At 35.8% G+C, this 12249-nt stretch overlaps 1 protein-coding gene across 1 annotated transcript; it reads left to right on the top strand.

Moving 5' to 3' along the window:
* The first annotated feature begins 115 nt into the window (after nucleotides 1-115).
* On the top strand, nucleotides 116-6511 carry LOC133525781 (uncharacterized). The gene is made up of 5 exons (XM_061862167.1): nucleotides 116-528; nucleotides 732-895; nucleotides 2277-2355; nucleotides 3520-3726; nucleotides 4570-6511. The coding sequence occupies exons 1-5, from the start codon at nucleotides 220-222 to the stop codon at nucleotides 4663-4665; spliced, it is 855 nt and encodes a 284-aa protein (XP_061718151.1). The 5' UTR covers nucleotides 116-219; the 3' UTR covers nucleotides 4666-6511.
* The last annotated feature ends 5738 nt before the right edge of the window (nucleotides 6512-12249 follow it).

Here is a 12249-nt window from a genome sequence, read left to right as displayed (position 1 = left end):
CAAACCAAGCAATTCCGCGCACGAGCCACGAGCGCCACTCAAACACCCGAAGCAGAATCTACGTGTTCTTTACTATAGCTTGAATAGTGTTATGTAGTGCACGTTGACATTTGTTTTGACAGCTTTTCTGTGTGACAAGTGATTATCAAATATCAATTTTCTATTCGGAGTCGGTGACGATTTTCTTTTTAATTGTAATATATCGTATATAACAACAAAATGGACGTATCCTCCAAAAATATTTGTCTATTTTCGATTTTTTTACTTTTTATACTATCATCAGTGCATGGACAGGATAAGTGCGTTAAAAGAAATTCGTGTAGTTGCGTATTTCCGAATGGCACTGGTATTGACTTATCCCCGTCTGCGAAGAATTCAGTCTACACATCGAAGACCACTTATGAAGAGAAAAATAAGAGCTTAGAAATAGTGGTGTCCACTTATTATTATCATCCATGCTTCGACGTATTACTAACAGTTAATCAGTCGTCGCCCATGAATGGAACCAGTTGCAATAAACCTTTGTCGGTACGCCTTCCTTTAGATATATTCCTTCCTTTGTTTAGTAATAATAGTGTATCATAGTATGAAAATAGAATTATTGCTACTTCAGCAACTCATGTTCTCTGGAAAGCTTTGTTCTATTGGATATGACGAAAATCCATAAATGCATTAGAAGACATTATAGTTTATGTTTTCATGTTGTATGAACATTATTGTCTATTTTTCAGCTATGTAGGCATGCAACTACTTGGAATGGAACCATTAAAGACCAGCTTACGAAATATGGAGACATTTTTGAATTTTTGGGAAGTTCAAATGATACCACCGATGGCGCCTATGGTGTTGAGTTTTCAAATGATGGTAGATCCATAAAGTATTTTAATAAACCATCGTAAGTGTGTAAATTTATTAATAATTTTATATTTTACCACTTTAGCTATCAATTTGAAATAGTTACGCACAATGCTAACCCAGACACATTGAAAGTTTTTTTTTTAAATAACTATGGAAAATGCTCAATATGAAGAGGGGGCAAAATATCAAAGTCTAGTGACTAGGTCAGTGGGGTGTTATTTGAAAGAGCTCAAATTGAACATTCCAAAACAATTAAACAATGTTTTATTATTTTCTCATAGTGGAAAAAAAATATTTATGAAGGAAAAATTTCCCCCTGTCCCCCCTTATCTCCAAAGTTTACCGATGAATAATTATGAAATTTTTAATTTAAATCATTACCATTGCTATAAATTTCACAGGAAAAATATTATCAGATCAATCTTGACAACTTTTTTTCAACAAAAAACATTTCCGAATTCAGTTTGCAATTTAACCAACTTTTGAAATCGGTTCACATGACAGATAGATAGATAAACCATTTATTCACTTGCCACAATACACACAACTAAACAAAAAAATAATACAAACAATAGCAACACCAAAATAAAAATTAAATAAAGAACAAAAAGCATCAATAAAAGGTAATGTGTGCTGTGTGCGTTGCAGCAAAACAAAAGGGTTCTGGCTCAGTAATATGCTCCACTCTTTCGGGTCAGAGAATTATCCTCGAATAACCAACATACATTACATCAGGCAAATTAGTTAGACAATTTGGCGATAGATGGCGCTGGAGACAATTATTCTTAGTATGTATAATATAGTAGGTGCTTCAGATCAAAAGTCTTTCACTTTCATAATCACACGAGATAATTCAAAGTTTGTACGGAACCCTCGGTGCGTGAGTAAAACAAACTCTCTGTTCAAGATGTCTCTCAGATAAATCAAAGTAGGTATCTAAATAGTAAGGCCAAGATCAATTACCATCATAGAGTAATATCAATTAGTTCATGTCTGAAACATCAAATTACTCTTTCTAATTCTGGATAATTGAGTAGTTTAGTGTATTGTAATCCAATTCTATAATAAATTAATTCTTTAATTAAATACATGCAGAGGTAAAACTAGTTAATTACCTAACTATCTTGTTTTTCTAACATTTCAACATAACCAATTTTATTAAACCAATCACATTGGAAGCATTCATTTCTTTACTAAATATTCTAAATATTTAGTAATGAAAAGAAACCATGTGGTTAATACCACCTGTATTTACTTGTTAATAATTGTTATTTTACTGAATAATCAATCACTAAAACTTGGTTTATTTGATGCAAGAAATATGTGGCTTGATATACTGTTACTTGGTAATACTTTTCAAATTATACTAATGTTTGAAACTAGTAAATACATAAGTGTCTCTCTGATTTCTTTTTTAGGTTCTCAATTGTGGATTTGATATGTGCCGAAACTGATGATCAATTCTATGTAAAGGATCCATCTGAGCCAAATCAAATTGTAAGTTATGATTAATAATTCCATTTTAAACTACAAGATTTTTTATTTACAATAACAATATGCATAATATATATATACAGAGAGAGGTATTACCACAGACTAATGAATACTACTACTGTACAGAAAATAAACTTCCTACAAAACCGAAGTTTGACAGTGATTCAGGGACGAATCATGCTGTCCCTTTCTTATGCATGCTATCCCTTTCGGCTGTTTAGGGTTGTCAAAATTCAAGTCATTATCTTATCTGTGGTCGTACACGCAAAGGGACATCAAGTTGTGCCAATGCTAATAATTGCTCGGAGCAATTCTGTGCCGAAGAACCGGGAATGTCCGAAAGGAACAGTTTCGCCTCCTGCTATAACTAGCTTAAATCTAAAATAGGTCCTTGAGGCATTGTACCAAGGATGCTGGCGGCATTTTATCTTTGTATCGCAATGCTAATTATGCAAGGAAGCTCTGATTCCAACGAATTGTGAACCTCCTTCTTTTTTATAGTTGTTTAAAAATATTTTAATAAATAAAAAACAACTTAGAAACTGTCAAGGAGATAAAACTTTGCAGATTAATAACTAGCATTACCATCAATACCTACATAGGATATATTCATTGAATATTAGGTTCAGGGTCATTTTCTGTTCCCTTTCCCATACACAGCTATAGTCTTTAAATTAATTGCACTTTCGTTAAAACGTTTACAAAAACAAAGTGACAATTTCATCAGAATTTGTTAAGCCTATTTTTCGTGTTTGAGTAACATATATATGAACTCGCATATTATGTGTTATGTTATGAGTGGTGTGAAGCCATTATGTAACTCATCAGTAGAAATCATAATTATTCTGTATGCTTAGGAAGTTTTTAAATAATTATAATATATGCAAAGTGTTGAGTGTTCTCATATTCTACTTATTAAAAAGTGTACATGTAGTATATTTTCTTCCTAGCACCTCTCCCGGCTTGCCACGGCTCATGAGAGACTGGGGTCCGCTTGGGAGTCCCAAGAATTGGCACAGGCACTAGTTTTTGCGATTAATCCGTTACTGCACGATGTTTGTTGAAGAAAGTTGCATGCTCTTACCTCTAGGTTACCAATGTTTCTGTGTTTGTAGTACATATTAAAAAAAAAAAAACTCTTTACTAATCAGGATAATTTTATTTCAGGAACTTGCTTTCTTTTCAAGAAATGCTTGCCTTCGACAAATTGAGTCAAGCCGGTCAGTGGGGTCCACACTGCTTATTATATTCTTCTCATTCGTTATTTTCTACCTGGTCCTCGGAGTTTGTACCAAGAAATTCTTGATGGGAGCCACGGGCATAGAAGTTATACCAAATCTCATGTTCTGGACTGAATTGCCGAATCTTGTTAAGGTGAGAGTTGCTAGTTGAATATCGTAGTATCGTCACATGGTAGTATCTACTATATGGTCTATAATACATAGATACATGGCACACCAAGAATAAGCGGGCATCTCGCTCGTTTCTTCCTAGAACGTGCAGAATGTGAAATGAGTTGCCTCCTGAGGTATTTCCTTTGCGCGACGACATGGGATTCTTCAAGAAGCGGGTAATTAGGGTTCTCAAGGGTCGGCTACGCTTAAGTGGCTGCTATGATATTGCTTATGTCCATGGGCGACGATAACTGCTTCCCATCAGGCGGCTCGTCTGCTCGTTTGCTGACTATACTATAACATAACATAATATAACATATCTGTTAGCCTTGAAGCCTCGACATGGACTTTGACTTGACGAAGGTTTTACTCAGACTCATAATGCTAACAGGGCATTCCACGAGAATGTCGCTAAGGGAACGCCATTCTTCTAGTGCTACATTTTCACGCTTGGCAATTCTCGACAAGCATCCACAATCACAAGCGTGTGAACGGGGATGTTTGGCTTGACTTGCGTGAGCTTGCAAGAGCTTGTCGCCGATCCGGGCCAGTCGTGTTTTGAATACAAATCAGAGGAATAGAATATTGTGCGTGCTCGTTTACTGAAAAGATCGCTCCAAACTAGTACAATCTCACAAATATACTAGTTAGGTCTTTTAGTACATTAGTACACCGAGGCAAACTGAGCATAGAGCATAGTGATGTAACGGAACGGTTTTTGTGGACATTTTGTAAAGTTGTGGACATTCTCGTGAAATGCCCCTAATACTTTCAACAACCTCTATCACCATGAATCTTATCAAACTTGAATGTTTCGTTTCAGGACGGCTGGGCGTTCGCCCTGAACGGCTTCAAGCTGCCGGCGCGCGGGCCCGGGCCCGCCGCGTCGCCCGACCCCAACAGCTACGACTCCATATAACAACAGCGCGACGACGCACTGCTCGACGGACAACTCGTGTTCATCGACTAGCCAGCAACCACACACCGGTACCATAAAACCGTGAACGGAGATATATAGGTTATGAAAGATATTCTTTTCTCAAAAAGTCGTGGTAATGTTTACTTTAGGTCTTCAACTAGTGGCTAAGGTCAATGCGGGGCTGGCATATAACATTTTTGGTCGGAAAGCAGGAATTGGCTGTTTTGGATTGGTTTAGTATCCATAACGTGCCTGAATAAGCGTGCAACTTCGCCATTCTCCTTATAGATCGTGTCATTCACGAAGACGCGTACCTTCATTCGTATTGTTATGCTATTAATAGTTAGATTAGACAAATCTGCGCGTCATCGTGGATGACACAACTATAACCCTCACAGCCGTCCATAGCCGACAGTATAAAATGATTCTTAACACATTCTAATAAGTTTTTTATTGCGTGTCATATAATAGTCGTGGCTGTCAAAAGGTAGGACTGAATCGTGTGATAAGATAGTAGTAATCGGAGTGGATTCTCGTCAGGGATTTTAGTTTTGAAGCAGCATCAACTAGGGCCCGTGGCTAATTCATGGAATGCGGGTAATGGGGGCCTCTTCTCGCCGGCTCTCGTTCTAATTGGGGCCTCTCAGGGGCCCGTGGCATATTGCCCCCATATAGTCACTACTTACTACTCTACACTTATTAAGACAAGTGAGAATTTGGTGAAATATGCATATTATTTTGATATTTTCTATATCATTCTAGTTTGACATCAAGATCAGTAATCTAAGGTAAGTCACATATCGGTTGTTTGCGTAACAAGTACAGTAAAATTAGATATTGTAATAGTATTCATGTAGAAGTATATTATTGAATGTCAGTAATATTTATTTTGTACTAGGAACTGAATAAGGTTATTGTGTTCATATAAATTATCCGGTATTTCATTTAATTATTCGTTTGTTATTGTAATTTATTCGTCTTGTATACTCACTTCCTCAATGCCCTTATCTAAATACCAAGTCATATATTTACCGGAAACTGTTCCTGAACTGTACAATAGGTATATATTTAATATATTTTTTTCAATACAGTGGTATTTGCACGTACTCTAAAGAAAATTAGGCATAAAGAATAGAAATTTCAACAATTTTAAATTCATTCATCTCATTCCCCTGGCTATGCCTATTCGCAAATCCCCAGGAGATTTCGCTCAGCAGTTATGGTTGTAGATGGAACTTTGCATGGGTTACACAGTCACCAAGAATGAAATGCTAATAAAACAACATCTCCTGGGATTTGGGATGCCAGGGGAATGAGATTTTTGTAGAATGACCCTATTATCTTCCGTATTCTACTTTAAACTGGATAAAAAATGTAGTGAAACCGTAACAATTTATACCCATATTTCTGAATGTTTTGACTTTTAATATGTTTATTCCGTTTGAATATATTTTTCTAATACCATAAGATAACATAATTTTTACATGTATACTCGTATAAGTATAAATAACAAGGCTGATAGTTAGGCTTCTGAAATCCCGTGGCCGTAATTCCTGAACTAAATTATTTTCGTCGTAATTTTGCCTTTCGGGACTAAATGGCACTGTACAGTGCTACAGATGTATTGAATAATCCTTTACCATCGTATTTTCACGGAAACGCACGAACGTGGCAACAAAATGTACTGAGGTCGACTTAAGTAGCATGAGAAATACGAACGTTTCCTGAGAAAATACGATGGCAAAGGATTGTTCACTACATCTGTATGACCTTAGCAATTGGACAAATCCTGAAATCCCACGTAGGGTTACTACTCAGAAATGCTCTGACGGTAATATTTTTTTAATTAGAACAAAAGATAAAAAAAATAATTTTCGAACAAAAGTTATTTGCAATAATATACAACAAAAAGAAACACACTGTGTTAATCTTTGGCAGTGTTTTTGATAATTTGTTCGAAATATTTGATAATGATGACATTTTTCAAAAGTCAGAAGCTTATTAGTGTCATAAATAAAAAAAGATAATCAAAAAGTTTGAAGAAGGTTCCATACTATTCTTTGAGGATATTACCATAGGAGCTACTAACACATACAGGCTGCTCCAAAGTAAAAATTGGTAATTTGTTAATTTCTTCGAAACCGCTACACCGGCTGTTATGATACTTTGTACACTGGTTCTAAATAGCCTAACGCATATGTACATTTCGGCTTTGTCCAATGTCTAGGGACACACTGTATATATGTTTAGTAGTTGCTGGATTGTCAAACATCAACTTTGACAACCAAAGTGTACAGCGTGCAGCTCCCACGAATTTGTCTTTGACTAAGGTCTACCGGGATAAAAGCAGCTATGGGATTATTGTGTCTATTTGAGTTATTTTTTTAAACAACGTGAATTACACGTCTACCTCTTACCTCTCATCTAGTGATAAAGCCTGAGCTACTTTGAAATAAAACGTAATAACGAGGACGTTCCGACCAATCGTATTCAAGGAATAAAAAATATACACAATAACCCTAGAGTTGCATATATCCTGGTTGACCTTACACGTGTTATACCATCAATGTATATTTGCCTTTTATGACCAGGCCATCATGAATTGCCACCCTATTAGGTAGTTTTGAGTTTTGCAATACTACGAATTTCTACTTACATTTAGACACACAACATCTTCGTGGTTTTGGTTAAGTAGATAAGTATTGTAAAAATTATTATTAAAAACATAAACATATAAATAAGTGCCAATTTTAAATCGCTACTTTATGCTTCTGTAAATTAAATAATAACAAGTAAAATTTATTGTAGGCGCTATCTATGGTTGTTTGTTTAAATTAATGATGATATTATTATGTAGTAAAAATGAAACTTCGGAATCATCTACTTATTTTGAACATTGTACCTATTTTATGATACTGTAATATACTATGTACTATTTTCAGATCTGTATACAAAATGCCTTCACATTTTATCTTCAATAATTTTATCTTTCAAGTCTTGGACCAATCACGAAAGAATAGGTTGTATAAATAAAACACGATCTATTTTTACTATTTTCCTGCCTAAATAATCAGGCAATAAGTTGTTTTTTTGTTTATATTATTGTATCATAAAACGTTTCTATCTCCTATTGCTTTTAGTTTTAGTTATATTTACTGTTGAGGTTATATATCTGTGGCCCTAGTGAAAAAGGGTACAAGTCTCTGGCAGCGCAGGTGTAAAGGGGTGTGGGGGAGTACCATGGATGAATGCTAGCGACCCCACGATGCTCCCCAAACCGGCAAGAGGGTGTAACGCCGCAGAGGGTTTAGTGGGTAGTCTTCTCTCCCCTTTCTGACTTAGAAAGGTGCGAGAGCTGTGAGTCCCACATACCCCCCACTATAGGCCGACACCCCATGGCCTGGGGATGATGCGTAAAAGCATTCCCTCTGCGTAAAAAAAAAAAAAAAAAAAAAAAAAAAAGGTGTAAAGGGGTGTAAGTTTCACGTAACACTTATGCCCTTATACACCTAAACTGCCAGAGACTTGTACCCTTTTTCACTAGGGCCACAGATATGTGTGTTCCAATACATATGTCCACATTGTTCAATTCAGATTATAAGTAGTTTACATATCTGTGACCAGTGTTGGCCGAAACGTTAATGCAATTAAAAATTATTGGCCATTAACCATTATAAATTGAACCGTGAACTGTAACCGTCCGTTATGGTTACGGTTCAATTTATAATGGTTACTGGTTAATTGCAATTAACGTTCGGCCAACACTGTCTGTGACCACTATTGTACGTACACAATAATGAACAAAAGACGATAGTTTAATATCTTATCTAATCAATGTTCATCTAATATACCGGGTGTTTCCTGTAACACGAGCAATAAATTAAACTGTAGGCTGTACTCCTCAAACTCACCAACATTTGTTCAGCAACTTTTAAAAATAACTTATGTTTTAATTTTTATTACACATTCAAGTTAATTCTAAGACGCAAATGACGCAATGTATTGCGAATTTTGTTATGTTTAAAGCGTGAGAAGCAACGTCAAACACACTGATGTCAGCGTACATAGAAAATAATATTTAATTTGTATGAAAAAGATAAAATTTTAAGATTTCATAATATTAAAAAGTTGTTAATCAAAAGTTATATTGTTTTAGGAGTACAATATATGGTTTAATTATTTGCTCGTGTCACAGGAAACACCCGGTATGTACTAATATTAGTAGTTACTCCATTTATATTTGCACACAGTAATGCACAAGTATTTACGAAAATCACTGTTTGAAATCTCATCAAATTTTTTTTTGTAATTATGTCTCACCAAACTTCTTGTCCGAGTTTTTAAAGAAATTATTTTCTTTTATACTTTCTATTGTGAAATCAGATCCAGTGATTAGTCGGATTTTGAAGTTGACGTCTCTTAGTAGTAGTTAATCATTTTTGTTGTTGATAAATAAATAGTAGTTTTTATTTCCTATTGTTTTTTATTGTCTAATGAGTCGGGCAACTTGTATTTTTTATACATTTCTTTTCGAAGGGTTGTATATTGTGGAGACAAGAGGTTTGTTGTTTCACCCACTAGTCACCTGAACACCTCACATGATTTGTTAAGTTTGAATAATTAATGTTTCAAGGATTTGTCGCACTGCGCGTTCTGTATAGCGTTGGAATAGTTAAATATATTGATATTGAGTTTGGTCGTAACGAAATAACCTAAGCGAAAACGAATTATAAACGGAACAAAGTATTCCGCCCAGCGCTTGTAATATTGAGCAAATCAGGCTTTTGCAGAATTTTTGAGCATATTAAGAGTAGCTACTTTCTTCTGACTGCATTGTAAGCTGTAGAAATAATTGACTCCCATTCACAACTTAATGGGCGTTTGAATTAAGTATATTTCTGTTAAGGCCCCAGTACACAGTGGCTAACGATGGGCCATGCTAAGCCACTGCCATGGGCGCCTAAGTGAACGCCACAGGCCACGTTCCTTTGAAGTGCTAAAAAAACCACCAACTTCCCGATTGCTTACTACGATAGACAACTGATGGCCAGTCGTCCACCATTGTATACACTTAACCCCTGTACACAATGGCGATGGCTGGCCATGGACCATCCTAGACCGCTGTGCACTGGGGCCTCTATAAAACTGCTTAATGTTGTAGCGTTCAGATTTTTTTTATATACTACGTCGGTGGCAAACTAGCATACGGCCTGCCTGATGGTAAGCAGTCTCCGTAGCCTATGTACGCCGGCAACTCCAGAGGAGTTACATACGCGTTGCCGACCCTAACCCCCCCCCCCCCCCCCCCCCCCCCCCCCCCCCCCCCCTCGTTGAGCTCTGGCAACCTTATTCACCGGCAGGAACACAACACAGTAGATTTATTAGATGAAATATTATATTATATATATATATATATTTATAATATTAAATAAATAAATACAGTATACGCCCATACAGATAGCGCGAACAGTATGACAAATTCTCCATCGTTAATTCAACACGCATGATGCGTTCATTTAAGTACGCGGTAATTCAGAAGGGTCAGCATGTAATAAAAAGCTGTAATGGAAGGTAATAATAGCAAATTGTGCAGTAAGGGCATAATTACCATAATTGTTAACGAGAATCGAATATAACTTGATTTTATAATGTTTATATTGCCCTTGCTTCACACAATATTTTTCATGACACTTGCTAAAATAAATATTAATTACATTAAAAGTGATTCAAAGAGAAATGGCGTTTTTACGAGTGGCATAGGCCCTACCCAATCAGACGGTAATAGCATATTAGCATAAATAAACGAGATAAATAAAATATTTGCACTTTTACTTATAGTCTGCTGACTGCTTGGTTACATACATATTAAATAAAATTCGTTAATCGCGTGGGAGTAATGCTGGCCCGTGCGCCTGACGAACAAGTGTGATGAAAATAATTGTAAGTAGTATTGCCTCGGTAGTGCGTGATTTTTCACAGCGTTATGTGGGGTTATCCTATATTCGACGGCAAACGTTGATGTGGTCTTAGGGTGGTATTTCCTTATCCAAGATTTGGTCAAATGTGCATTGCGTCTCACATTTAAGTAAAATGTGAGACGAAAATATACGTAATACCACCCTTAGGAACGTATGCCCATAGATATATTGTAAATTTATTTCATCACTCTCTTAGTTTTATTATACTCTTTTTTGGATTTAAGAAAAAAATGAATACCTATACATAATGGGCGCTTTAAAATTTTACCGTGGTTGTCAACGATAATGACTCGTATTACCGTCACGATAAAGCTGGAGGTCTAAATGAACGAAATTGTAAGAAGTCGCTTTGATCGCACGGTAATTGAATATCGTAGACGTTGATGTCCACGGCATTCCATTACCGTGTACGGTAAACTAAACGCGTGACGGCAAAACGTGCCGTAGCCGTCCACGGTAATATAAAAGAGTCAAATACGAGAACACATTTTAAAACTACCATATCACGGGTTTGACAGCTTTGTCATCGATGTTGGGATTAATAACTCTAATATATTTTACAATTAAGTATTTCATAAACAAGTGTACCCACGTATTATATTATACCTCATCATAATTTCATGTTTGTCAAATTATAAGGGCAATAAAAATTTATGCCATACCCATTAGTTTTTTTTTATACATATGATTGATTAAGGACTTAAAGCCTTGTCACAGCGACATTAGTATTTTCTTTATTCTTTGTCCTCCTGAGACCCTGCGTACAAATTTTTGTACATATTCCACAATCTATTTTGAACTTTAAATTAATATTTGAGGGTTCTAAATAAGTATAAAAAATAAATACTTCTGGGTCTCAGGAGGACAAAGCCTGTACCGGAAAAAACTGTAAGTTTCAAACGACTGTAATTTTGTTTTTAAGCAAGATGACTACGACTTTAACGCGATAATAAGTTTAATTATTATATTATGTATTTCAATATAAATAAATCTGGTTTGACGCAAAGCGACGTTACACCGATAAATATGACAGATCACGAAACATCCTATAGGTATGCTTGATTTCGAAACACTTTAAATTACCTCAAAGTTTCGTGCATTTCATAGAATAGTTGTCTCTTGAACACAGGTCCTTCAGAAGGATTGCTAATAGAATTTGTGAAAACGAATAATGCCTGTCATATTTGTCGTAAAAGCTGGGGTACATGTGCGGCTAAAGTGGAACCAACTACGACGAGTCAGTTCAGTTCTTTGTACGAAGGTTAGGATTGCTAAAGTTACCGAAAATTTGTGTTATTTAATTCTAGGCCAACTCGAAAATCATACAATTTCCTTCCTGCAGTGCCATTCTATCAACTATTATTGGGCTCTAATCAAAAGTGTATTAAAAGAGACGAATGAAACAGCTAAAAAACAACAATTCCAGCAGGTGATGGGCTGATGCAGGCAAATATGAAAAACGGGTTCGTAAAAAGCTGCCACTGAATGTGCTAGGAAGAAGCTGCCTATTACGTCTACAGAAAAAAATATCTTTAAAAAAGCTGTCAATTATCTAAATTAAAAGTCGCTTTTTATTGTAGGTAGTTAATTTAAAAACCCTAGTTTG

The sequence above is a fragment of the Cydia pomonella genome, chromosome 15 (assembly GCF_033807575.1).
Source record: "Cydia pomonella isolate Wapato2018A chromosome 15, ilCydPomo1, whole genome shotgun sequence".
NCBI classification, from domain to species: domain Eukaryota; kingdom Metazoa; phylum Arthropoda; class Insecta; order Lepidoptera; family Tortricidae; genus Cydia; species Cydia pomonella.
The sequence above is the reverse complement of the archived record's forward strand: the minus strand, read 5'-3'. Positions and strand labels throughout refer to the sequence as shown.

Bases quoted from the DNA above. Each gene is read 5' to 3' on its own strand.
- LOC133525781 (XM_061862167.1), top strand. From the start codon at position 220: ATGGACGTATCCTCCAAAAATATTTGTCTATTTTCGATTTTTTTACTT. The intron at 529-731 runs GTACGCCTTCCT...TCTATTTTTCAG, and splicing joins GTTGCAATAAACCTTTGTCG to CTATGTAGGCATGCAACTAC. The intron at 3,727-4,569 runs GTGAGAGTTGCT...GTTTCGTTTCAG, and splicing joins AATTGCCGAATCTTGTTAAG to GACGGCTGGGCGTTCGCCCT.